Source organism: Caretta caretta, chromosome 7, assembly GCF_965140235.1.
Source record: "Caretta caretta isolate rCarCar2 chromosome 7, rCarCar1.hap1, whole genome shotgun sequence".
NCBI lineage: Eukaryota > Metazoa > Chordata > Testudines > Cheloniidae > Caretta > Caretta caretta.
This window is the reverse complement of record NC_134212.1, coordinates 85,341,693-85,369,106: the sequence shown is the minus strand read 5'-3', so window position 1 is coordinate 85,369,106 and position 27,414 is coordinate 85,341,693. Positions and strand designations below refer to the sequence as shown.

The following is a 27,414-nucleotide window of genomic DNA, read 5'->3' as shown; positions in this document are numbered from 1 at the left end:
GAAAAGAGGCGGCCGCTGCCCCCGCCCCCGCCCCCGGAGCGAGTCCAGCGCCGCCGCCTCCACCACCTCCTCCTTCAGCGTCTCTGCCCACCCCGCCACCTACCTCCCCCAGCAGCCGGGACAACGGAGCAGGGCGATGTCTTCCTCCGGCGGCCACCAGCACAGCCAGAGCCGGGCCATCCCCACCAGGACGGTGGCCATCAGCGACACCACGCAGCTACCTCATGACTATTGCACCACGCCCGGGGGGACCCTGTTTTCTACCACTCCTGGAGGTAAAGAGCACCCCCAGTTACCCCTGCTGGCCAGGCCCAGGCCTCCCTCCGTACACGCACCAGGCTCCGGGCTGCAGGCAACCGCTCGGGGGTCCGCGCAGCCGGCTGCGGGGAAATGTGCATGCAATTAACGGGAGGGAGAGAACAGAGATGCAGCAAAGTACGTGCAATTAGCGTTACACAGCTGACAGTTTTAATGGGGGAGGGGGAGCGTGGAAAGCGCATGCAATTAAATGGGGGAGGGGGATTAGCAGAGAAGTACATGCGAGTAATGCTACACGGGGTGCAATTGAGGGGGAGACCGTGCGGGAAAGTGCAATGGTGATAAGCGGACTAGGCGCGACCCCCACTTTCTCTGAAGCCCTCAGGTTTATTACTCCTTGTGCGGTGGGGACCTCGTCTATAGGGTTACCTCTTTTCTGTCGTCTTCCCCGGGATCTCAAAGCAAAGGGCTATCGGCTAGTGCTACACAGGACCGGAGGCTTTGGTGGGGAGCAGAGAGAAATAGGTGTACCAGAGATCGTTGTACAAAGCGGGGAGGAGAACCTCTAGCACTAAAAGGGCCCTTTCCCCCCTCTGTATGTATTTGTAATGTTTGGTTTTTTATTCGGAAGGAAGGATGTAGGGGAGGGAAGGAGATTGTGCTGGATCTGAAGCCTAGTTGCACTGGGCCCCAGGCTCCTTCTCCCTTTTTGGTGTGGGGCTAGCAGTGAGATATTTGTAAACAAGGCCTAGGAGTCTAGGACAAGCCCGTGTCTGTTGCACAATAAGAGAGGAGAAGTAGGGGGGGAAATTCTCCAGCAGCTGCAGGAGGGAGAGAAACATGAACTCCACCGAGAACTCGGGACGCACCCCAGTGTGGAACCAGCCTCTGGCCGTTATCAAGGGGGCTTGGGATTCTTTTAGCTCTGACTAAAGAAATGCATCAGCCAGTGGAGGGCTCAGTTTAAGGAAGTGCTAACTTTGCACTGCAGACTAACATGGATGTAGACTGTGCAGCAATCTCCGTGTAGGCCTGTTCTTGGACAACAAGGCCTGTATAAACCTATTGATATGCCTGCTGCTCTTGTTGATTTTATTAGTAACAGAGCTAAATAGGAGTCAAGGCATAGGAGCACCAGATACCCTATTTGTATTTAAAAACTAAAGCTTAACCTTGTCATCTCCTCCAAGACAAGGCTGACTCATGAAATCATTCCTCCCCGCCACCCCAACTAAACATCAATTAACAGTAAATCCCATGATGTGTTATCTAGCCTAAACGTTGTGTGAATGGTAGAGTGCATACAGACAGGGTTCCTGAGCTAAATATTGACTCTGTTCCCCTGAGGGGGACCTCTTGGGGAAGCACTCACAGATATTTCAGTTGGCAAAGCTGTTTTGTTATTAAATAGCCAAACAGTCATTTCACAATAGTTTTCAAAGTCGCTTTAAAAATAGTGCCCTGGTTCCTGGCTTAGATCAGTGGTAAAATATGTGGAAAGAAATTAATAGTGGAACTCTATTGTAATTTTTGTTATGGTCAAACAGGACTATAAAACAAAAATATTCAGGGATGAGAACCTGCTGTTTTTTTGCAGTATAGTTTTCCCAAAGCCCAAACCTCTTATTTCCACTTCATTTTAGGCTCAAGATTGCTTCTATTCCTCTTAAACTGGGTGTTGTTTGCCCTTTCGTTGTTACAAATTATGCAGATTATGTGAACATGTGAGTTCCACATCATTGCTCTATCCTATTTTTCTTGTGTCCCTAACTTTTCTCTGCTGGGCATGGGCAGGTTTGTATAAACGTATGTTGATATCTGCTAGAGAAGCAGGCTTATCCTCCACTGTCTCTTGACTTCTTCCCTTGCTCGCTTTGCAGATAGCTATAAAAATGTAAACACCAGTGTGACTTTTCTGTGGCTTCCAGAAAGTAGCAAATACAGTTCTAGTGATGTGTGTATTTTACAGGCCATGTGTAATATTGCTGCATCCTCCTGTGTAATGGACTTCCATCATTGCACTTTTTCTTCCTCCATATTAGATATTTTAAAACTTTTTCTGTCTATTAAGGTATTAAGTGGGGTCTTGATTTTGTTATGGTATTTTGTGTTGGCTGGAGGTGGATTGCCATTGAAGGTCATCTGTAAATGAAAGAAAATAACTAGATTTATTAGAAGTATGTGCAGAATGTGATTAAAAAAAAGATGGATAAAAGGGACAAAATATTAATAAATGCATGTTACCTAAATACTTGTTCTGAGTCTACTGTGGGTTGTGAAATCCCTACTTGGTGTGACATTGTAGAATGTATCGTGCTGGTGGTATCAAACCTTTAAAATATTCACAAATGATGATTTTAAAAATTTTACAAAGTGATACAATTTTTGAGAAGGTTAAACGACTGGAGTATCAGACCTCACAGGCTTATATTAGTCTACAGTGGGGTTCTGTGTGTTAAGAGTAGGGTTGCAGGACTTTCTGTTCCTATTTTTCCTTAATTAGCCTACATTTTATAAATTACTCTGGGGCAAGAATACCCCATGAGAGCTTCACATCTGTACTGCTGCTACCCAGAAGCACCAGAATGAAACTGAGTAGAATCTGTTTGCTGTTCCTGCTGCAGAATTATAAACAGGAGTAAGAGAGGTACAAAGGGTGTTGGATGCTGTAGAATTTGGGGTGCAGAGGAGAGCTGAGCGAGTTTGCATTGTCTTCCCTGCACACATCCCTTCTCCTACCAGCACTGCACTTTCCCAGCAGGAGCAGCAGAATGCAGTTGACTGGAATTGTTAATTTCACTTTGCTGTCATTGCTTGTGCCTTGATGGGATTATAGAGGGATCTAAGTTCCATCTTCTCAGCCTGGCATATTCAGGGAAGAAGTAACATTTAGAATGTTTTCATTGGGCGATCCCAGAATCCTACAACAAGGAAGACGCATAGTTAAATAAATATGAGGAGAGATGCACAGAAGAAATGTGAAAGGGAATGATGAATATAAAGGGTGGGAGGAGAGAAATTTTTAATTAAATCAAAGTGGGAGTGAGGGGGAAACAAAGACAGACCTCAAAAATGAACTCCCCTACCTTTTTGAATTAAAAAAGGACTAGAAAAATCCTTCCACCTCATATGGTTTCTGCAACAAGCCACATGGAATGCTGCCCTTGGTTCAGTTGTAGGTGTGACAGTTTAGTGAGTGTTTCTGAATGAGTTGTTGATCCATACTGGGAACCTAAAAGAAGAAATAATGTTAAGTGTGAGTTAATGTGCTGAATATTCTTTTATAATAATAGTTAATATTTAGGACTTCATTAAAAGTTTACAGGGTCAAATCCATGGATGCTAGACAGTACTGATGCTAAGTTATTTTTCATACAGTTCAGATTTTCTTTCCCTCCATTCAGAGTGTTCTTGATGGGTTTATTTTAAAGCAGTATTTGAATATAAAGGTTTTGAATAAATCATTGGTAGCTACATCTTGGTGCTTTTAAATGTATCACTCATGGAAATGAAGGACATATGGCACTAGCTTGAGCCCATTGCACTACAAGCAGACAGTCTGCAAACTTCTTCGTCCCACACACTGCCAGTTAATCCAGATCTGCTTTGTCTCTGATATCCCTCTTCTAGGTCTTACAGTTGGCAGCGTCTGCTCAAGTACCAAATTGTGATGTCAAAAATATCACTGGTGTCATCGCTCTGCACTTAAAACACCTTTCATCCAAGGATCTCAAAGTACATTACAAAGATAGGAAATAGGACTGTATTATTTATCTCTATTTTACAGATTGGGCCTCAGTTTTCTTATGAGGCTAAGTGACTTGCCCAGGTTAATAAGAGATAAGTGGCAGAGTCAGGTATAGAACCAACAACATCCAGTTCCCTGCTCCTGAGAATTGTTGCCTTCTGGAAAGATGCTCCCAAAATAAAGCGTCTATGTCTATCTGAATTTTTATTGATTGTTGTTGTAAGTAATGCCTAAAATCACTATAACCGAGATTAGCGGTTGAAGGAAATCTATATTTTTAATTTATTTACTTTGCACATTCCGACAGCACTTTCTGGCCAGTCTATTTAACTGTTTCCCCGTTGCTCTGTCCTCGCTGTTGTGCAAGACCCATATTTTTTTTTATATATTAAAAGAAAAATGTGATTGTAAAACTCCTAGTATTGGTAGCTGTTAAATTTGTATTTTTTAAACTAACTTCATATTAATGGTGTCCTTTTCATAAGTGACACAGGTAAGAGTTTATCCCAGCTATCAGAAAATTAAGAGCTAGTGCAGAGCCCTCGGGAACAGAGTATTGAAGACTAGCATTTGTGAGTGTGGCTGAGGACAACTGTAGGGGACAGGGAGTGTACAAAAACAGAATCCTAGTTCAGTGCTTAGGGAGCAGCAAGAGCCGGTAGAAGCTAAGGACAGGCAACACGGAATTCTGAATGACGATGCGGAGGCTATAGCTAGGATAGATCGTCCCATTTGTACAGAGTCCATTCTGTTTTCAGAAAACAGTTGCCTGTCCTTTTGAGTTCATGGTAGTGCTTTAATTTGAAAGCCACCAACTATACCTTATCACCTGTCATGGACATTGGCTGTTTTCCCACGTTGACAGAAATTCTTATAAGAAAGAGGGGGTCCTGCCTTTAATAACTTCCTTCTGTAGACAGTTTCTGGGAATGTTTTGAATTGATCCAGTGTTTAACTCTTGCCTTCAGAGGTGCCTTTACATGTGCAGTCCTGGTGAAGGGTCCCCTTAAAAATTACCAGTTCAGAAAACAGGACTGGAGGTCCCTGCGAACTACCCTCTTTCTGGGAGGGTGCCCTTGCCTATCTTTTCATCGTTCTGTTAGTGGCAATTACTATTTCATGTTTCTCAGGAGGCTCCTTTGCTGCAAAGTGTGCTTTTTATTTCAGCTTATCACTGGAGTAATCTCTCAACACCCACAGTTTGAGAACTACTAAGGCACTGGGTGGTTGGTTTTTTTCTTTTTCTTTCCCCTCTTGAACGGAGGTAGGAAAATATTTTGTGGACTCCCGATGCCCCCTGAATCTAAGTAGCAAAATTTCTGAAGAATATTTCAGCTGGTTCCCTATTAGTAGTACATGAAATATTAAATAATATCTCCCAGAAGCCCTAATCAGGATCAGGACCCATTGCTCCTTCTTGTTGCTGTGCAAGGGGCGCGGGGGAGGAATAAAATAAGACTTCAGGTGTTCCTCTGCAATTCAAACACGAAGAGCTTTGGACAGGATACAAAATATCTTGTTGCAAAACAGCTGCCCCTGGGTAAGATGTCTGATGCTCCCCTGAGGTGTGGAATGACTGAGAGGCGCATTGCCTAGAAAAATTCTGAGTGTAACTCTCAAACATGCAACTCTGATTAGCTTTAAACTAGCAATGCGAAGGTTGTGTTTGATCCATTTAAACATTTATTTTTCTAAGGAACAGACTTGATTCACTCAGAGCTGCAAGTTGTTGCTCTGACTCACAGCTTCGTGCATATAATTTTAAATGCCTTTTCTTAGTTTACTTTTGTGTCTGTTCTGTACTGTTTAGTGGCCAGAAAAGGGATTACAAAATGGTTCTGTTGTGTTCATGCTCCTCGTGTCTTTTGAGTCATCTCCGTGTACTGTCAAAACCAAGTTTATTCCTGTCAGCTCTGCAATAAAGCTGTGGCACTGCAGAAGAGAAGTGCCTTATTTTCTTCCTTCCGTCCACCAACAGGCTGTCTAGTTCTTCTCCAGAACCTGTGTAGTGAGGGATGATCTGGGACCACAGCTTGGGTTTTTTGTACACCAGGATGATCTTGCACCACTGGCAGCTGGAAAAATCTTGTTTTGACTTGAAACTGAAAAGATCTGATCATAGAAGAAACCGATAAATACTTTAAAAGTGGGACATGACAATGACTTTTCTGACTGTAGCTTCACTTCAGATTAAAAATAGTGTTCTCTGTCTTTCTGCAGTTCTAATCTTGGAGTGAAACCTTGCACTTTACATCTTCAATCCTGACAATGTAGTTTCTGCTCTTAAATGAGTGTTCTGCCTCCTTAAATAAGGTCAGCTCCCAGACTACTGCACTGGGCAGCACAGCATGGGGAGGAGGCGACCAGCCCTCTGTGGAGATAGAGGTGGTTTGGGACTATTTAGAAAAGATGGACAAGCACAAGTCCATGGGGCCAGATGCACTGCATCTGGAAGTGCTAAAGGAATTGGCGGATGTGATTGCAGAGCCATTGGCCATTATCTTTGAAAACTCATGGCGATCGGGGGAGGTCCTGGACGACTGGAAAAAGGCTAATGTAGTGCCCATCTTTAAAAAAGGGAAGGAGGAGAATCCGGGGAACTACAGGCCAGTCAGCCTCACCTCAGTCCCTGGAAAAATCATGGAGCAGGTCCTCAAGGAATCAATTCTCAAGCACTTAGAGGAGAGGAAAGTGATAAGGAATAGACAGCATGGATTCACCAAGGGCAAGTCATGCCTGACTAATCTAATTGCCTTCTATGACGAGATAACTGACTCTGTGAATGAAGGGAAAGCAGTGGACATGTTATTCCTTGACTTTAGCAAAGCTTTTGCCATGTTCTCCCACGGTATTCTTGCCAGCAAGTTAAAGAAGTATGGGCTGGATGAATGAACTATAAGGTGGATATAAAGCTGGCTAAATCGTCAGGCTCAACGGGCAGTGATCAATGGCTCCATGTCCAGTTGGCAGCCGGTATCAAGTGGAGTGCCCCAAGGGTCAGTCCTGGGGCCGGTTTTGTTCAATATCTTCATTAATGATCTGGAGGATGACGTGGATTGCACCCTCAGCAAGATTGCAGATGACACTAAACTGGGAGGAGAGGTAGATACGCTGGAGGGTAGGGATAGGATACAGAGGGACCTAGACAAATTAGAGGATTGGGCCAAAAGAAATCTGATGAGGTTCAACAAGGACAAGTGCAGAGTCCTGCACTTAGGATGGAAGAATCCCATGCACCGCTACAGACTAGGGACCGAATGGCTAGGCAGCAGTTCTGCAGAAAAGGATCTAGGGTTACAATGGACAAGAAGCTGGATAAGAGTCAACAGTGTGCCCTTGTTGCCAAGAAGGCCAATGGCATTTTGGGCTGTATAAGTAGGGGCATTGCCAGCAGATCAAGGGATGTGATTGTTCCCTTCTATTCAACATTGGTGAGGCCTCATCTGGAGTACTGTGTTCAGTTTTGGGCCCCACACTACAAGAAGGATGTGAAAAAATTGGAAAGTGTCCAGCGAAGGGCAACAAAAATGATTAGGGGACTGGAACACATGACTTATGAGGAGAGGCTGCGGGAACTGGGATTGTTTAGTCTGCAGAAGAGAAGAATGAGGGGGGATTTGATAGCTGCTCTCAACTACCTGAGAGGGGGGGTTCCAAGGAGGATGGATCTAGACTGTTTTCAGTGGTAGCAGATGACAGAACAAGGAGTATTGGTCTCAAGTTGCAGTGGGGGAGGTTTAGGTTGGATATTAGGAGAAACTTTTTCACTAGGAGGGTGGTGAAGCAGTGGAATGCATTACCTACGGAGGTGGTGGAATCTCCTTCCTTTGAGGTTTTTAAGGTCAGGCTTGACAAAGCCCTGGCTGGGATGATTTAGTTCGGGTCCTGTTTTGAGCAGGGGGTTGGACTAGATGACCTCCAGAGGTCCCTTCCAACCCTGATATTCTATGATTCTATGAAATAGGCATCCACAGGATACAACCTGTGACTGTCTGAAACTCTTACCTCTAAGTGAGGCCCTGCTATTGGTTCTAGGATCTTTCTAGAGCAGGAAGCCTGCTCAGACAACAAGTTCTGAAGTGTGTGAGTAATATGTTTGATACTTGGGGTAGAAAGGCGAGAGAAATCTTGGAGAGGCATGGAGGAGGATTGGACTCTTCTTTGGGCCCAAGGAAATGCCAGTATATCCTGGTGCGGGATATTTAAACAGCTTTCCCCAGTGCTGAGGCCTCTGTGTTCCTAGGTTCCAGTTAATTATTGAACTTTCAGGCAGTGTTGCTGTCTTTCCTTAAACCATCAGCTGCTCAGTAGGTGTTTGAACTATAATATGTTCATTTTTCATAGAAGAGCAATCAAAGATGTTTAGTCTGTTATATCTGTGACCATCACCTCTCTTCCTTTTAACGTCTCTCATCCCAGTCCATCACGGCTATTCCTACCTCCTTCCATTTCTCTGCTGTCCCCTCTCCTTGACAGATACTACTTTTCTTTAACTCCAGGGTCTCCATTTTCAAGGCCTCTCTCTTCTTCACACCAGGGTCTTTGTTCCCTTTCCTGGACGCTCCGTCCAACTCATCAGTTTCCAGCATTGGACCTCCCCCACTTCCTCGGTTCCTGTCCCCATGCTGCTGAGTGCCTCTGGAGAAAAGTTTAACTTCCTTCACTACAGATAGATCCTCCTTGCCATCATCTCTATGACTTAATATGCCAAACAGCTTTTTTCTTTCCTGATGGACTCCTGTACCCACAGCCCTCATGACTGCTTCACCTTTGACTGTCTCTTCAAACCCACTCACCTATTGTACCTCCTTTTCAGCCCAAGTTTTTAACAATTGGTGTCAATTTTTTCTTTTTGAAAACATCTGCCATGAATTCTTGTTCCATCCCCTCCACCCCTACTCTTAATCCTGGGATCCAGCGCTGAGCTCTTTGAGGCAAGGATTATTTTTTTGTTCTGTATTTGTACAGCACCTAGCATTATGGGATCCTGTCTATAACTTGGGCTGCTAGGTGCTGTCACGTACAACGAACTGTAATGGTGTGGCCTTCACACTCTTCACTTCTCACCCCTTGACCTTAACCCCCTCAATCATCTCTCCTCTCTTGCTCATTTTTATTCAGTCTCTCATTCTCCTTTTCATCTACCTTTGTGTACAACACTCTCACAAAAACCAAGCCCTAACTCCACACTGCCTGCTTTCCTGGCTTCCAAACTTGTTGTCATCCTTGACACACATCCCCATTTATCCTAATGTACAAGGATGCACTATTTCCAAAACCTATTGTTTTCTGTCTTTCCCTACAGCTCTGACCTTTACTATGCTTTGTTAATCTTCTGCATAGTTTCTAAGGCCAGAAGGGACCATTCTGATCACCTGGTCTGATTTACTGTGTAGCACAGGCCATAGAACTTCCCCAAAATAACTCCTAGAGCAGATCTTTTAAAAGAACATCCAATCTTTATTTTAAAAATTGTCAGTGATGGAGAATCAACCACAAACCTTGGTACATTGTTCCAGTGGTTAGTTACTCTCACAGTTAAAAATTTGTCTTCTTTTCCTTCATAAAAAGAAAAGGAGTACTTTTGGCACCTTAGAGACTAACCAATTTATTTGAGCATAAGCTTTCGTGAGCTACAGCTCACTTCATCGGATGCATACTGTGGAAACTGCAGAAGACATTATATACACAGAGACCATGAAACAATACCTCCTCCCACCCCACTCTCCTGCTGGTAATAGCTTATCTAAAGTGATCACTCTCCTTACAATGTGTATGATAATCAAGGTGGGCCATTTCCAGCACAAATCCAGGTTTTCTCAGCGCCCCCCCCCCCCTTACAAAACACACACACACAAACTCACTCTCCTGCTGGTAATAACTTATCCAAAGTGACCACTCTCCTTACAATGTGCACGATAATCAAGGTGGACCATTTCCAGCATAAATCCAAGTTTAACCAGAACGTCTGGGGGGAGGAAAAAACAAGGGGAAATAGGCTACCTTGCATAATGACTTAGCCACTCCCAGTCTCTATTTAAGCCTAAATTAATAGTGTCCAATTTGCAAATGAAATCCAATTCAGCAGTTTCTCGCTGGAGTCTGGATTTGAAGTTTTTGTGTTGTAAGATAGCGACCTTCATGTCTGTAATTGCGTGACCAGAGAGATTGAAGTGTTCTCCAACTGGTTTATGAATGTTATAATTCTTGACATCTGATTTGTGTCCATTTATTCTTTTACGTAGAGACTGTCCAGTTTGACCAATGTACATGGCAGGGGGCATTGCTGGCACATGATGGCATATATCACATTGGTGGATGTGAAGGTGAACGAGCCTCAGATAGTGTGGCTGATGTTATTCGGCCCTGTGATGGTGTCCCCTGAATAGATATGTGGGCACAGTTGGCAACGGGCTTTGTTGCAAGGATAGGTTCCTGGGTTAGTGGTTCTGTTGTGTGGTATGTGGTTGCTGGTGAGTATTTGCTTCAGGTTGGGGGGCTGTCTGTAGGCAAGGACTGGCCTATCTCGCAGGATTTGTGAGAGTGTTGGGTCATCTTCCAGGATAGGTTGTAGATCCTTAATAATGCGTTGGAGGGGTTTTAGTTGGGGGCTGAAGGTGACGGCTAGTGGCGTTCTGTTATTTTCTTTGTTAGGCCTGTCCTGTAGTAAGTGACTTCTGGGAACTCTTCTGGCTCTATCAATCTGTTTCTTCACTTCCGCAGGTGGGTACTGTAGTTGTAAGAATGCTTGATAGAGCTCTTGTAGGTGTTTGTCTCTGTCTGAGGGGTTGGAGCAAATGCGGTTGTATCGCAGAGCTTGGCTGTAGACGATGGATCGTGTGGTGTGGTCAGGGTGAAAGCTGGAGGCATGTAGGTAGGAATAGCGGTCAGTAGGTTTCCGGTATAGGGTGGTGTTTATGTGACCATCGTTTATTAGCACTGTAGTGTCCAGGAAGTGGATCTCTTGTGTTGACTGGACCAGGCTGAGGTTGATGGTGGGATGGAAATTGTTGAAATCATGGTGGAATTCTTTTCCATGGGTCCAGATGATGAAGATGTCATCAATATAGCGCAAGTAGAGTAGGGGTGTTAGGGGACAAGAGCTGAGGAAGCGTTAGTTCTAAATCAGCCATAAAAATGTTGGCATACTGTGGGGCCATGCGGGTACCCATAGCAGTGCTGCTGATCTGAAGGTATACATTGTCCCCAAATGTAAAATAGTTATGGGTAAGGACAAAGTCACAAAGTTCAGCCACCAGGTTAGCCGTGACATTATCGGGGATAGTGTTCTTGACGGCTTGTAGTCCATCTTTGTGTGGAATGTTGGTGTAGAGGGCTTCTACATCCATAGTGGCCAGGATGGTGTTATCTCTCTGGTCACGCAATTACAGACATGAAGGTCGCTATCTTACAACAAAAAAACTTCAAATCCAGACTCTAGCGAGAAACTGCTGAATTGGATTTCATTTGCAAATTGGATACTATTAATTTAGGCTGAAATAGAGACTGGGAGTGGCTAAGTCATTATGCAAGGTAACCTATTTCCCCTTGTTTTTTCCTCCGCCCCCCCCCCCCCCCCCCACGTTCTGGTTAAACTCTGTAAGTATCCTGTAAGTATGGCCTTCTCCTTTTTCCCCAGATGTAGATACTTTCATTTAGCCATATTAAAATGCATATTGTTTGCTTGTGTCCAGTTCACTGAGTGAACTGGATCGCTCAGTCAGTGACCTGTTCTCTTCATTATTTACCACCCCCCCAATTTTTGTCACCTGCCAACTTTATCAGTGGTGACTTCATGTTTTCTTCCAGGTCATTGATAAAGATGTTATATGGCAGGGGTGGCCAACCTGAGCCTGAGAAGGAGCCGGAATATACCAACGTACATTGCCAAAGAGCCACAGTAATACGTCAGCAGCCCCACATCAGCTCCACTCCCCTGCTGCCAGCTCCTCCCACCCACTGGCAGTCCCGCCGATGAGCACCTCCCGATCAGCTGTTTTGTGGTGTGCAGGAGGCTTGGGGGGGAGCAAGGGCATGGCAGGCTCAGGAGCGGGAAGGTGGAGGGGGGGCAGGGCCTGTGGCAGAGCCAGGAGTTGAGCAGTGAGCACCCTCCAGCACATTGGAAAGTTGGCGCCTGTAGCTCCAGCCCCAGAGTCGGTGCCTATACAAGGAGCCGCATATTAACTTCTGAAGAGCCGCATGCGGCTCCGGAGCCACAGGTTGGCCACCCCTGTTGTAGCATAGAGCCAAGAACCAATGCTTGCAGGACCCCACTAAAAACAGACCTATTCAATGACAATTCCCCATTTACAGTTACATTTTGAGAACTACCAGTTAGCCAGTTTTTAATCCATTTAATGTGTGCCATGTTAATTTTATATCTTTCTAGGTTTTTTAATCAAAATGTCATGTGGTAACAAGTCAAATGCTTACAAAAGTCCAAGTATATGACATGAGTACTATGACCATTATCAACCAGACTTATAATCTCATCAAAAAAAGAGATCAAGCTAGTTTGACAGGATCTTTTCCATAAACCCATGCCGAGGGTTATTAATTACATTACCTCCTTTAGTTCTTTATTAATCAGGTTCCACATCTTGGCCGGGACCAATGTCATGTTGACAGGTCTATAATTACCTGGATCATTCCATTTACCCTTATTAAAAATTGGTACTATGTTAACTTTCTTCCAGTCTACTGGAACTTGTCCATTGTTCCAAGACTTCTTGAAAATCAACATTAACAGTTCAGCAAGCTACTCAGCCAGCTCTGTCAAAACTCTTGGACACAGGTTATCTGGACCTGCTGACTTAAAACTGTTTAGTTTCTGCTTAACATTATCCAGAGATACTCGTAGAATGGAATGAGTGTTATCACCGTATTATGAGAAATATTTCTTCAACACTTCTGCCTTTTCTGCATTATTATTGATAATTCTATCATTTCCATCTAGAAATGGGCCAGTAACATTGTCAGTATTCTTTTTGTTCCTAATATATGTATTCAACTCATTATTGTCCTTAAATCTGTTGGCCATAGATTTCTCTGTGTCCCTTGGCTTCCCTTATCAGTTTTCTACAATTCCTAACTTCTGATTTATATTCATTACCATCAGCTTCTGCTTTCTTCCATTTGTTATTTTTTACAGCTACCTTTGCTTCCTCTCTAAACTAGGTTGTTTTTTAACCAGCACAGCCTTCTTCCTCCAGTTGTGGGATTGTAGCTTATTGGGCAGTAAGTAAGGTGGTGTTAAATGATTCCCAATTACATTCACATTTTTCTGATTAAATTACTCCTCTCAGCTGATTTGGCTCATAATTATTTTCAGCTTTGTGAAATTGGCCTTATTGAAGCACCGTGTGTGTGTGTGAGAGAGAGAGTGAGTGAGTGAGACTTGGAAACAGGTAATGCCATTTTTGACATAGAATGCTACTCCCCATCCCCTTTCACTCACTCGATCCTTTCTAAATGGGCTCAGTACAGGTAATCGTACCAGTGGGAAGCAGTCCACATCACAAAACTGTCACCATGATTAACGCTCATCGATACAGAGGCCAGCAAGGGTGACAACTAGTATCTCATTGTACAGCTTGATACAACTGTCCTTTCCCCTCATCCCCTAGAAGTCCCACCAGGTTACACTGGGAGCACTTTGGAGAGGATACTTGCATTATCCTGTCCATGTCATCTGAGACTATGGATAAATAGAAGACTTCAGTGTCCAGAGCTGTCAGTTTCCTTTCACAAACACTGCATTAATAACAACAAAAAAGTTGTAAAAGTTAAGGATGGTCAATAAGTCTGGTTTGGACTTCGTTGCGTCTATAATGTTAAACTGAAGCGAGTCTACTTACGTTTATTTGGTGTTTATAAGGTGGGGAAATATGGAATGTTGATATTTGTTGTACAGTTTGAGAGAACACTGAACAGTTTGAAATGAAGTTGCCCAGCAGTTCCTTGCCTTTATTACTTCCTTAGGTAACAGAACAAGACTGAAATGTGGAATGGGGGGAGAGAGAGTTGTTATTAAATAGGACTGGTTTCAAGTTAAGACTTTTTTTATATCCTTTCATTTTGAGGGCACCATGAGTTGGCTCAAGGGTGGATTCTCCAGTGCTGGACATAGTTCTGACTTGAGACCACCTGAATGTAGGGTGTTGGGGCTTTCTTTCCTATATGGTCTGGTGACATGCATTTAATCGGTGCCTCTTTAGGATTGCAGGAGTGGGGGAAAACTGGCCTTTGAACAGAGTTAAAAGGCAGTGCCATTGTGTAAATAGAGCAACAGGAAGTGATTGGAGTTGACATATCCTCTCCCAAGCCCAAATGCTTCTCTTCATTTCTTTTCATTTTACCAGCCTAGAGAATGGGACTCCAAGTGGTTCCTTCGTCTCAACTAGGGGTGGGCAAACTACAGCTCAGGGGCTGCATCCAGCCCTCCAGATGTTTTAATCCGGCCCTCGAGCTCCCGCTGGGGAGCAGGGTCCGGGGCTTGGCCCGCTCCAGCCAGGGAGTGAAGTTGGGCTTGCCCCACTTTGCGTGGCTCCCAGAGGCAGCGGCATGTCTCCTTCCAGCTTTTACACATGCGGGCAGCCAGGAGGCTCTGCGCGCGCTGCCCCCGCAGCTCCCATTGGCCAGGAACTGTGGCCAATGGGAGTTGCAGGGGTGGTGTCTGCAGACAGGGCGGCGCACAGAGCTGCCTGGCGATGCCTCTACAAAGGAGCCGGAGGGGGGGACATGCCGCTCCTTCCAGGAGCTGCTTGACGTAAGCACCACCCAGACCCTGCACCCCTGATCCCCCTCAGTCCCAGCTCGGAGCACCCTTCTGCACCCTGAACTCGTCATTTCTGGCCCCACCCCAGAGCCTGCACCCCCAGCCAGAGCCCTCAGCCCTTCCCACACCCCAACCCCCAATTTTGTGAGCATTCGTGGCCCACCATACAATTTCCATAGCCAGATGTGGCCCTCAGGCCAAAAAGTTTGCCCACCTAAAGCCTGCTCACGTTGACATGTCATTATCAACTCACGTTCTGTATATATTCTTACATGCTGATTTTTCTCCTTTTGTCTGACTGTGTGCTAGGTACCCGAATCATCTACGACCGTAAGTTTCTGTTGGATCGCCGCAATTCCCCCATGGCTCAGACCCCACCATGCCATCTCCCAAATATTCCAGGAGTTACCAGTCCTGGTACCATGGTTGAGGATTCCAAAGTGGAAATAAACAATCTGAACAATCATGACAGGAAGACTGCAATGGGTAAGAGAGACTGGGTGATGGTAGTGGTTGATACTCTGGTTAACTTCTTTATAGCTCCCTTATTTTTGACTTTAGCAGATCTTGTGCTCAGATATCAGTGATGGGCTCATTATATATAAATACCTGCAGCCTGAAATTTAGTATGTACAGTAGGTTTCCTTTTTCAGAGTGATTTTTTTTTCCCCCATAGTAGTTCAGTAATTGTTGCTTAAGTCTCAGGGAAAGTAAAAAAGACTCGTCTGGTTTCAGAAATATTTAACATACATATGGCTTCATTTTCCTCTTCCCCTTCCCCCCCATGAAGCTTTGCACCCTCAGTCCGTCATATGAAATAATACGTTTAGAGGGGTTTTGTATATCTGTTAGGGATGTAAAATGTTAACGGGTTAACCAGTAGGCATTAGGCTTACCAGTTAATGGACCTTAACTGTTAATCCACACACAGCCGGCTGGACCACGGCTGTGCTGGCCAGATCCTGGCTGTGCAGCACCACACATTGCGCCCGGTCCCACCCCGCCAGCCAGCCGACGACCCAGCACCTGTCTCACTGCCCAGAGCAACCCCAGCCCTTCTCCCTTTAATTGGTTAACCTTTTAAATGATATTTACATTCCTAATAGCTGTAAGAACTTTATGCTGCCATCCATTGCTCCTAAGCATCTTCCATAGAAAATTGCTAGCCATAGTGAAGTCCCTAGTGGACTTCATGAAGTTTTTGGTATTCCTCCCTCTTTTGGGAAAAATTTGTTTGGGGGGGGGAAGGGGTGTTTTTTGTTTGTTGGGTCAGGATTGATTGATTTTTGAAGCAGGGAGCATTTGGGTAGATGAGTGCCAATGTGCAGGCCATTCTTGCCGTGGTAGAAAAGCTTTTATAAAAAATGCAGAAAGCACATTTGAAGATCAAAAACTCCTATGTGTACAGGGATGTGATTAAACCGGTAACTGTTTCCTGCTGTATCATATCTCCCCATAGACAATGGACCACTGGGTGGCTTTCAGACTATCTTTTTTTTAAAATCAGATGTGGGTAGCAAGAGTCAATGCTTGTAACTTCAAGGGGACAAAGTGTCTTTTGCAGTAATACAGCTCTTTACGTGTTCATAGGACTGTACATGCATTAATTAATATTTAGCAATAACTAGGACATTTGTATTGAAGTCAAGGCTGTTACTGAGCTTCATAGGGCCTTTTACAAATAAAGAACATAAAATAAATTGACAAAAATTTGTGACATTTTGGTGATTTTTTTTTTTTTTTAAAGGCTGCCAACTTAAACTAATGATTACTGAGACAGGGCTGTCCACTCTGTCCTTAATGCACACTGCAAGTGATTGCAGCATCTCCCAAGAAGAGCATGTTCTTCCATAATGGATTATCTAATTTGCCCTATCTGCTGTGCAAGGTTAATTATGGGAATGAAATCTTCCATTATATTATTTACCAGAAGTTATATTAGGAAATAGGGTTGGGAGGTATGTAGGGATTGTCTTTCCTCTTGAGGGCTTTCTGAGATCTCCCTCTAATGCTGCTCTCCTTTTTCTGTTGCCAGGGGATGATGCTCAGTTTGAGATGGACATCTGATTACCCCAGAGCATAACCATGGAGAGGCAGCAATTCCTGATACCTGTGCATACTCGATTCTGCTAATAGGATCAGTAACTGAAAGGTGGAAGAGGCAGCGGTAGCAGCAGTCTCCATCAGACTCCCCACCTCATCTTCCAAGTGCCAAAGGATAAGAAGACTAGCTCCCCAACCCTGCTCCCCCCCCCTTTTTTTTTTTTAACTCCTATTTCCCTGCTCTGTGACTGAATGGATGCCCTTGTCAAATTATACAGAGCTGAGGAACACTCCAAGTGGAACCTTGGCATCTCGCACTTTAGAGGCACCCTGTCAAACCATACACAAGTGAGAACGTACCTCCATCACCAATTGGATATTTATTGCAAACAGCAAAGGGGCCAGGGACTAGTGGATTTATGCTCAGTGGAGATGGCATTTTCCCTGTTCCCCTCCCTTCAGCCTGATCCCAGCTCACAAAGGGCTTATGTGTGCACAGCAAGTAACCAGTTGTAATATGGTGTCTCAAATACTTGCGATCACTCGCATTTTAGAAACTGCAAGGAATAGTGGGAGACAGGTAAGAGTCTCTGCTCAGTCTGAGTTGCTTTTCCTCAGTGGCCAGAGCACTCACTTGAGTAACTCTGGGGGAACCTGGGTACTAGTCCCACTTGTGACCTGTCTCCATGACTCTGTGTGCCCTGCAGTGTAACATGTTCTCTTCTGGAGAAGCATAACCTTAATTCATTTGCTCCTGTACCTCCTTGGTTTCTATCCCGCTGCCAAACTTCTTTTTGATACTACTTCTTAATGTTGTGTGTATTTAGAGGAAGCTATTCAGTTCATTATACTGCTGATTCCTCCTCTTCCTTTCTTTCCATCCCAAAGGAATGCCACCCAGAACTTCTCACTTTCGGAAACTTAACCCTTTATTCCCTGAGTACTTTGAGTGAGTTCATCAATGCGAAATCAAAACTTTTTTTTTTCTGGGATATGGGGGATGGGTATCTTATGTTATCCTCAGGACTTCCTCCATTTTTGCCCTTTTGCCCTTGTTAGTGTCTCCTGATTTCTTTGCTGGTTCACCCTGTAGACTGTTGTATTGAAGGTACTGCAGTAATGGTTAATTTCCAACATCCCCCATCTCTCTTGCATTAGGAGGAATGTTTTTCCCCACTAACAGTTTTAATGAATACACTTATTAAATGTTTATAGTTTCAATTTTAAGACCTCCCATCTGAAGGGAAAAAGCAAATGTCAACGCTTCTCATCTTACACCATCCTTCCATTCATAGTTCACTGTGCTCCTGTCATTCACCGACTCCATTACTTTTCCTCCAAGTTGTTGGCAACTTTTATGTTCACTGCTGGGGTGTATATTGGCTGACTTGTAAAAGTGAACATTCGCCTGTGTGGGTCATTTTTGGTTCCACACTGTCCAGGGCTGCTTCTGTCCATATCTTGCCAAAGGGATTAGCTGGACTACTGTGGATTTTGAACGAATGTGGTGCTTCTGGCCAATTCCTGTCTGGCCTTGCCACTTGAAAGTTCTTGACGGGTTTGATTTAGTTTGCTGAGGGCATCGCTCAAACTGTAGCTGGACTTGTTTCCCATTGCCCGACTAGCTGGGAGACTGTGTATCTGACATGTGAGTCAGAAATTTACACAGCTCGGTTATAAATTGGAAAAGACCCTGTTTTCTCTTTTGGTATGCAAAAGGGGCACTTTCCTGGTAAAATATTTCTTTGGGGAAGGAAGGTTTCCTGAAAAACTCTTATTTTTCCCTCTTCCCTTCAACGTGTAAATAACACAGGAACAAAAACCCTTTGTAATGTTTGATCTCACACTAAAGAGTCTATTCCTGAATCTGGGAAATGCAGAGTTTCCTTAAAGCTTGGTGATGGCCAGAGAAGTGACTAAAACTACATCTCTATGTTCTGTATTTATTCTCTGGCATTATGCCACCTCTGTTTAGTATGAAGGATGCTATAGAAAGCTCAGTTTACTTTGTGTCTCCCAGATCCAATTTGTTCAGTTCAGATATTTATAAAGTACACTGTGAGTTCCTCCTCATGTAGGAAACAGTTTGACCTTTTTTTTTTCTTTTTCCTTTCCCATTCTGCTTCATGCATCATCACTAACAATAGTTTCTGGAATTTAGCAGGCAGTTTTGTTGATGAGGCAGAACAGAATCCAGATTTGCTCTGTAGTGCTGATAATAGTAAAAACTTGGGTTTGTCAGTGAACTAAGCAGAGTTGATTTGGGAGAAACAGGAAGAAGAAATGGGCAGTGACAAGGTATTGTTAGTCACTTTGCTCATCATAATGATACGTTTTGTTTTGTTCGTAACTTCTAAACTTTTCAAAGCACTACCCAGGGGTTCAGCTATTTGACTCTTTTATAACAAGAATTGTGCAGCTAAAATCCTGTTGCAAAACTGAAAATTTATCCTTAAGTGTACGGTGCACCAAGAGCTTCCATTATGCAACAATCCTCTTAGCTGTCAGCCGGAGAAATCATTCTGACTGCTGTCAACTTGAGATGTATTTTTAAATTTTTTTTTAAATACCCAAGGCAAGAAACAAGCATCCAGAGAGGAAAGATGGTCTGGTGGTTGAGGCATTGGAGTAGGATTAGGAAAATCTGGGGTTTGTTTCTGGCACTGCCACGGTATTCCTGTGTGACCTTGGGCAAATGACTTAGTCTCTCTGTGCTTTAGTTTCCCATCTATAAAATAGGGATAACAGCACTTTCCCATATCACAAAGGTGTTGTGAGGATAAATTCATTAGTATTTGAGAGACTGTCAGATACAATGCAAATAGGGGTTATAGGAAAGCATAAAAATGTATGTTTTTAAAAAAGCACAGGAGGATGTCATGAAAGTGGAGATCATGTTAAAAGCACCAGCATTTTGTGCAGTGATGGGTCTCTACTGTCTTGTGCTTTATCTCTTCTCCCCCCACCCAGCTACCCTGGACATGCCATGGTGCCATGAAAAATGATGACTGAATAAAAATAGTGCACTCAACAAACTTTCTCACTTTGCTAGTCAGTTTGGATAGAGTTCTCACCTATTTTGGTCAGTGCAGTGTCCTGTAACCTTAATGCCCTGTAAGAAGCAATTCCACACAGTCACACTCCCACACTCTCTCACTTTCAGTCTGAATTTAGATTTTGATTAAAATCTGCATTTCTGTGCCTCCTGCTGCTGATTGCTCTCTTTGGCCATCAGTTGCATCTGTGACTCCAGCAGTGTGGGGTGGAACCTAACGTACCTTCCACCTTGGTGTCATCCTAGTTGAACAATCAAAATCTGAATTCAGTTGTTTGCCATTTAAAATGGCACCATCAGGTTAAAAACAATTTATTTTAAACATGTCGTGTCTTGTTTGTTAATAAAACCAATACAAAATATAATTAATGTATTTTTATCCATTAATAATTCTTGTTTACTATTTCCACTACACTTAGCTTTGGAACATAAGAACGGCCATTCTACGCCAGACCAAAGGTCCATCTAGCTCAAATATCCTATCTTCCGACAGTGGCCAGTGCCAGGTGCCCTAGAGGGAATGAACAGAACAGATAATCATCAAGTGATCCATCCCCTGTTGCTCATTCCCAGTTTCTGGCAAACAAAAGCTAGGGACACCATTGTTGCCCATCCTGGCTAATAGCCATTTATAGACCTATCCTCCATGAACTTATCTAGTTCTTTTTTGAACCCCGTTATAGTCTTGGCCTTCAAAATATCCTCTGGCAAGAAGTTCCACAGGCTGACTGTCCATTGTATGAAGAAATACTTCTGTTTGTTTTAAACCTGCTGCCTATTAATTTCATTTGGTGACCCCTAGTTCTTGTGTTATGAGAAGGATTAAATAACACTTCCGTATTTACTTTCTCCAGTGAAAGTGGACAATGAAAATATTCAGTTATTTTATGGTTCTTAAGCACCACAACCACAACGCAGGGTAACATGTAAATCCAATCTAAATGCTCTGTTTGTTAAAACTGAAGGAAAGGTGATGATGAAAATGTTCAGTTTTGTAAATTCTTTATTTTATTAAACCTAAATTTTGCACTTACATTTTTGTGTCCCAGAAATTACAGGTCAGATCTTTCCCTGCATTAGGGCAGCTTTGTATCACTCCATCAGTGCCCTTTTTAACCAGTTTTAGGCTGCTTCAGGATTCTCCATGCATAGTGAGGTCCTTGGGTAGTGCAGAGCCATCATAGCAGTTCCTACACTCGCCTCCCCCCCTTTGCATTTAGCACAGGAGGTGAAGTTAAGGTAACCCTTGGCTCCTGTATTGGCCCCTTGATAGCTAAAACAAGTTAGAGTAGCCCTTAGACTGCTCTAATTTGTGCTTTGGGACTAGCTCAGAGATTGGGGAACAGCTCCCTCTTACCTAATATGATCAGCTTTAATCCTTATTTTTAACCATTAAAACATAGGGCCTGGATGATGCACTGGGTTAGTGCAGGAACCTATTCACCTTCAGGGACCTGGGTTCGGATTCTGTCTCTGACCATAAGTAAAAATGAATCTAGCAGGTTCATCCTAATTCCTACTATTCCACTTCATAAAACTGCAACCCAGTAGCTTGGTTTATGCTAAGGGAATTCCAACCACTTGTCAGTTTGGCTGGAGCTGTCATGTAGATTAGACTCCAGGTGCCCTGAACCATTTTTACTGAATTCATTTCACAACCTGCAGAACACTTTTTTCTTTTTTTTTTAAACCAGTTCAGTGAACAAACAGTTCAAACTGTCTGGAGCCTGGTCCACCTTACGGCTCCAACTGGCTTCAAAATCGGTTAGCTGAACTAGTTTTAAAACCAGTTAAGCTTTTTGGGAAAACTTGCCCAGCATAGATCAGACCAGTCTGGGATGATGGGCGGCTGCTGCTCAGGAGAGAGAGAGGATGAAACTACTGAGGGGGGATATCGGCAGAGCTGCCTGAAGGCAAACTAACAGTCTCACTCTGTGCCTGGCTCTAGCTAGGGCTCTTTGTCTCCCTTCCATGAGTATCAAATTTTGACACATTTTTTTTTAAAACCAAGATGGAGATGGATGTACTGTTACTGCATCCTTCCCTCCAGGACTGCTATGGGCACACGTGGATGGTGATAGAAAATGCTTTAAGATGTCTGTCTGCCTTGGTTTCATTAGCCTTAGCCTTTTCCATTGGGGCATTGTTCCTCAGCAGCACCAGGCCCAGAGCCAGCCCTGCCCCTAAACACTCCTTGCCTTGAGAAAAATCACACCTTTCAAAACCAAACAAAAAAACTCTCTTGCCTCTCAAATGACCCACTGTCCTGGCTGGCATGACCAATTTTCCCATTAGCTTTGCTTTGGTCCTTCTCCATGCTGATTTTCATTTTGAAGGGGTTTAAATACTGTGTTTTCTTTTTAAAATGAATTAAACTAAACAATAACACAGGGAACTCAAAGATGCAGTGTTGCCTGTTTAGACTTGATTAGGTTTAAATTCATTTCATCTTTACTCTGAGGAAGGCGTGCAGAGCTTTGAAAGAAGGATCACAACTTATGTAAGATGACCCCTATTGATTGATGTAGAATAATAGTGACTTATGCTATATAGAAAGAAACCTGCAGTGAACCTTCACATCTGACAATGACAGTCATCTCACCTTGATTTTCTATGTAACCATTGTCAGTTTTTCCTGATTTTGAGTTTTATGCTTTTAGTGAAAGCCCAGGCTCTAATCCTGCACAGCACCGATCGCTGTGCTGGTGTGAAACCCCACTGAAGTCAGTGGGGCTCTGTACAGGTGCTGGAGTCCGTGTTAAGAGAACGGATTGCAGAAGAGGGTCCATCTACAGCATGGGATGGGGAAGGGTTTCTCCAGGGAGTTTTGTTTCCTAGAGGGAGGTTAAGGTGTGACATTAAATCCAAAACAATCTGTTAAATCTTCTTGCAAATAGTATCATGTAGCTATTTTTGATGCTGGTTCGTGTGCTGAATTGACTACACTGAAAGCAGCATTCCTCTCTGTGTCTGAGTAAAGGTCCACTTCTGAAAATACTTGCCAGCTGATTTACAGTGCCAAGAGCTATGGGACAATTACCAATAAGCCTTTGTCACAAGTGTCCAGGGTGTACAAAGCTTTAAAAAAGTGGTGGTTTCCTTTTTAAGCTTTGGTATTGGCAACTGAGCACCTTTGTGACAGTCCTAATGCATGCTTCCATTTTGAATTAACTCTGCTTAATCATCTAATTGTTCAGTCAGTGAATACAGTAATTCTCCTCTGGACCTGTGTGCCAGTTCTCTGAAACTGACCTTGGGGAGAGGAGGGAAGGATAAAATAGCTTCCAGTTACACCCTGCCCAGTGGGTTTCTATTTTGCAATGAGCATTCTCCTTTCATCTCTAGATATTAGGAGTCAAATGTGGTTTAGTTTTCAAATGAAATGAGTTGTTGGTATCAACCCCATGCCTGGTGGCTGTTTTGGGCTTCTGCACTTTGTATGACTGGCAGTATGTGCTGGGAAGCAGCCAGAAGTGCTACTGGTCACACACTTATTCTTATTATAAATCAGGTGTATTAACAGATGTGTGGGAAGCTTGCTCAGCACTTTCCTGCACTCAGCCTTCTGTGTCTCTCTCATGTCTATTTGCTGTTAAACATATCCTCATTTCTACCATGAACAGAAAATGTGCCAGGTGGCATGGAGCGCAGCTCATCTTTCTTTCTCCCCTCCCTAGCAGTCTATCAGCTGAAAAAATCCCAAATTTTTGGTACCTTGACCATTTGCATTCAGGTTCCATAATTTAGAGTCAGCAGCACTGGGCTTCTTTCCATGCTGTTGAAAAGACAAATGTAATTCTTGCATGTGGGTTCCTTGTGGTATAATACTTTAAGGTCACCAGTTTTGCCATCAGAGGGCACTGTGATCCTCCCTAGGCTGCTATCATCTTGCACGTGGAATTGACTCTGTCCTTAAGGAAAACACATTCCTCATAATTGTCTTTGTCTTGTTTAATCTTTCCCAGTCTCTATATTCATATCTAGGAAACCTCTACATGACCCCAGAACACATGGGCTTTTTGTTGACATCTAGAATCCAGTCACTGAGACAAACAACAAAATCCAAACATCTGGTTGGGAAAGAGTTAACCACTGTTCTTAGCTAAAGAAAGGAGTACTGCATCTTTGCAGGGACACTGTCATTCTGTGTGTGTTTAATTTCATTTTTCACTTGTATTTCCGAACTATTTACCTTGTAAATTTTAACTGGTAACTTTCCCTTCCCCACCCCCAAAATTTGATGGTCTTGTTGATGTAAATCAGCCTGGGAGTGTGGGGGGGTGTCTTGTCTGGGTTCACCACCATTCTCCTCCCATTGCACCTTCCCTTTTAGAGCTAATATTGCTCTTCCACAATTCCTAGTGCCTGTTCTTTGTTAATAATACTGCCCCTGGCTACATTTGAAAAATACCACTTTATGACAAATCAGTATTTTCCCCATGATCTAAACTCAAATGTAGTTTTGTAGTGGCACTCATTTGGCATCAAAGATGCAGGGCTTGCCTCTTTTTTGATAACTGATTTTTATATGAATGTTTCACTCAGATTGTTGCAGCATCTAGTTTTCAGTGACCCCCTTCTATCTATTCTTTCCCCTAGTTGTCCGTCTAGGGAAAACAGCCCCTTCCTCTGAACTCATGCCGGAGGTTTTTGTAATGCCTTTTGGTAGGGAGGGAGTGATGTAGTATATGTGGGGACTCTTGTAAAGCTCAACAGCACACCTCTCAAATCGCCCCTTCAAACTAAATTCACCCCTCATTCCACGTGAGCATGGAATGTGTTTTCTTTTGTTCTTGTACATTAATCTAAGAAATTCTGAATAATAAAATTGAGATTATAGAAAGAAATACTTATTACACAGCATTATTTTAAGATGCTTGTCCTATGCCTCCGTCATTGTGACTTAATCCCACATAGAACGTTTGGCAGGTTGAGAAGTATGCTCTGATAACTTATCTGGCAAAATTGGTTGGCTATTCATTAAGTGAGAAATCTCCACTGGGGGGCAGGAGCAGAATGTATGCAAATATAAATGTGTGGGTAGGTAGATGTTCATAATCCACACACAAATATATAAAAATAAATATATTTTACTTAAAATCGCAGGAAATGTTGTTGGATTCTTTGAAAGATGAAGCAGCACAAGGAAGACTAACTTTGCTAAATACGAAGGGCAAACAGTGGATGTGTGAAGCCTCAGTTCTAGCAGAGTGATTCTTCCTACAAAACTGCTCTAAAAACCAAAATCCAAGGATTTAACTGACCTAAAACAGGAGCCAAGAGGAACATACAGCAGGAGTGAACTTTAACCATTTTGTTAATCACACCAGGAGTGAAAAAAGGGCAGTGAGCACCTTGGTCCCTACTGACTGGGAATAAAACAGTGATTTTCCCCATCCTGCTTCCCATGTCTATATCTGCATCACTGCAAGATGGTGACCCAGTGCCTTTCTTCACCTCAGATAGGAAAACTGTTTGCATCATTGTGAAACAGCTTAGCTGAGTTGTGAAGGTGTCTTGAGAGCATAGAGGACAGTACCAATCTTACGACAATTCATGGGTGTCTGACATATTTATAAACTCACTGTTCTTAAAGTCTTTATAAATTTTAAAAAGTCCCATTGACACTTTCTTCTTTTCTCCCTTTCCTACCCCATCCCCTTTCAATTTTAAATGTGATTTTGGCTGAAAAGCAGAGACTGCTTGAAAAGTCATTGGGCAACTTCTGTACAATTCAGTTTTTACTGTTCTTGAAACAAACAGGTGTTTGGAAAAAAAGCTCTCACCAATGGTTGCTGTTATGAGATCAATAAAGATCTTGATTATATTAAACTATGTTGTTGGGTTTTATTTTCTATATGATGAGTTTCTGGTCAGTGACAGGAAGTCAGGGTCTTTAAAAAATTGACCCCTTGCTTGCAGTTACATATGGCTCTCTTTAAAGATTCTTCCAGTATTTTGTGGTTAAAACTTTAAAAGTCCAGATGAAAGGTGAGGGGCATTTGGGGGCCAGATTTTCCTATCCATTTTCCACCCTTCCTTATGGATCTCATGTTTCTAGCTGAAGATTATTGGATGGGACTCCCTAATCAGTAGGATGCTGCTGCTGCTTTTGGGCAACACTTAACTTAGATGCTCACAACATAAGAAGCATTTTAACTTGCTATGGCTTTTCATCCCTGGCTCATTGACTTCTCGTTGCGTACCACAAAAGCAGTTGATGATAAATCAATCATTCATGTCACTTGCACCCCACAGCAAATGGTGCAGAGCCAAGTGCTCAAAATAACTCTGGGCTTTAGCCTGCAGAAGGTTAGAGTTATAGCATTGGATGGATATTTCCTGACTTGCAGCACTAGTCCTAAAAAGCGCACTCGTATAGTTATGTTGCAGTTTAGTGAGGCTTTCCTTGTATTCATAGTTCACACTTAATGCATCCTCTGGATGAAAAGACTCATTTGTTCCTTGGGTTTGGTATTGTACCCCCAAGTCTACTGGATATGTTCTAGTTCCCTCCCCTTAATATCACAGTAAATGGTTGGAAGGGAGAGTAGCAGCTTTCTGGCATCTCTGCCCACTAATGCTTTTTTTATTTGCACTGTTGTCAATGTAGCAGTGATCCACGCCACTACATTCTGTAGTAAGTACAGTGACACAATGTAGGGTAGTACATTTATGATAGTTCCTCTTCAGGCCCAAACTCCTCACACTTACATGCATAATCCCCTGATGAACAGCCACCTCTGGGGTGAAGGAAATTTTGGCCAGTGACTTGGGACAAACCCATACTCTTAAAGAATTGCTTTGGACCTTTAACTTTCATTCCCACAGTCCACATAGAATTTGGGTGCTGAGGGACCTCCGGTGAAAAGATGACTCTCATACTGATCTGACATGACAAGTGATCAAGGTAAGTTTGATGGGACAGAGAAATACTGTGAGCTAGTAAAAGTATTTGAGGGGGATCATGAATAAGGCTACCATTTAGTTGCGGAAGTAACGAAATCCATGACTTCCAGTGACCTCTGTGACTTCAGCCTGCGGTGGTTGGCAGCTGGAGGGTCACCTGCCTCTAGTGGGGTGCCTCTGGAGCTCCAAGAGGCTGTGGGTGGCTGTGGAGGAGTTCCCAGCTGCTGCGGAACCTCCAGCTCCCAGCTGCCGTGGGTGGTGGAGGAACCCCTGAGCCCCAGCCTGCAGCGGGGAACCCCCCAGCCCCTGGCAGGGGAATCCCCCCAGCTGCTGCAGGCAGCTTGTATCCCCAGTGCAGCTGCTCCACTTCAGGCAGTGTGGGGATTCGCAGATCCCTATTATGTCAGGTATATTTTTAGTAAGTCACGGACAAGTCACAGCTTCTGTGAATTTTTTTTTTTTTTTTTTGCCCATGACCTGCCTGTGAATTTTACTAAAAATATCCATGACATAATCTTAACCTTAATCATGAATTCAGGAATGGTTTAGAGGTCTGCAGGTGTTGGTGGAGAAACTTGCCATCCCTCTAACTCAGAACAGCTTCTGAAAGAGGACTTCAGTTCT

General features: G+C 43.4%; 2 protein-coding genes across 8 annotated transcripts in view; one reads left to right on the top strand and one right to left on the bottom strand.

The window, feature by feature from the left end:
- Positions 1 to 27,414, bottom strand: part of LRRC20 (leucine rich repeat containing 20) — a 173,987-nt gene that overhangs the window by 132,486 nt on the left and 14,087 nt on the right. For 2 of the 6 annotated variants that reach the window (XM_048856305.2, XM_075130904.1), the window contains exon 2: positions 3,345 to 3,490. Coding sequence is in view for 2 of the 6 variants with exons in the window: in XM_075130903.1 (XP_074987004.1) it covers positions 336 to 539 (204 nt within the window). In the remaining 4 variants the exon portion in view is untranslated. Of the gene's footprint in view, positions 1 to 103; positions 228 to 335; positions 1,472 to 3,344; positions 3,491 to 27,414 lie in introns of those variants that run through there. The other 4 variants (XR_007357482.2, XM_075130903.1, XM_048856301.2 and 1 more) reach the window with 4 other exon arrangements.
- On the top strand, positions 137 to 25,713 carry EIF4EBP2 (eukaryotic translation initiation factor 4E binding protein 2). 2 transcript variants are annotated; one of them, XR_012669377.1, is made up of 4 exons: positions 137 to 275; positions 15,093 to 15,269; positions 16,819 to 17,406; positions 24,988 to 25,713. XR_012669377.1 is itself a non-coding variant. In XM_075130905.1 (3 exons), the coding sequence occupies exons 1-3, from the start codon at positions 137 to 139 to the stop codon at positions 16,848 to 16,850; spliced, it is 348 nt and encodes a 115-aa protein (XP_074987006.1). In that variant the 3' UTR covers positions 16,851 to 25,713. The 2 variants fall into 2 exon arrangements, 1 of the variants encoding a protein (XP_074987006.1); XM_075130905.1 differs by having other exon boundaries at positions 16,819 to 25,713.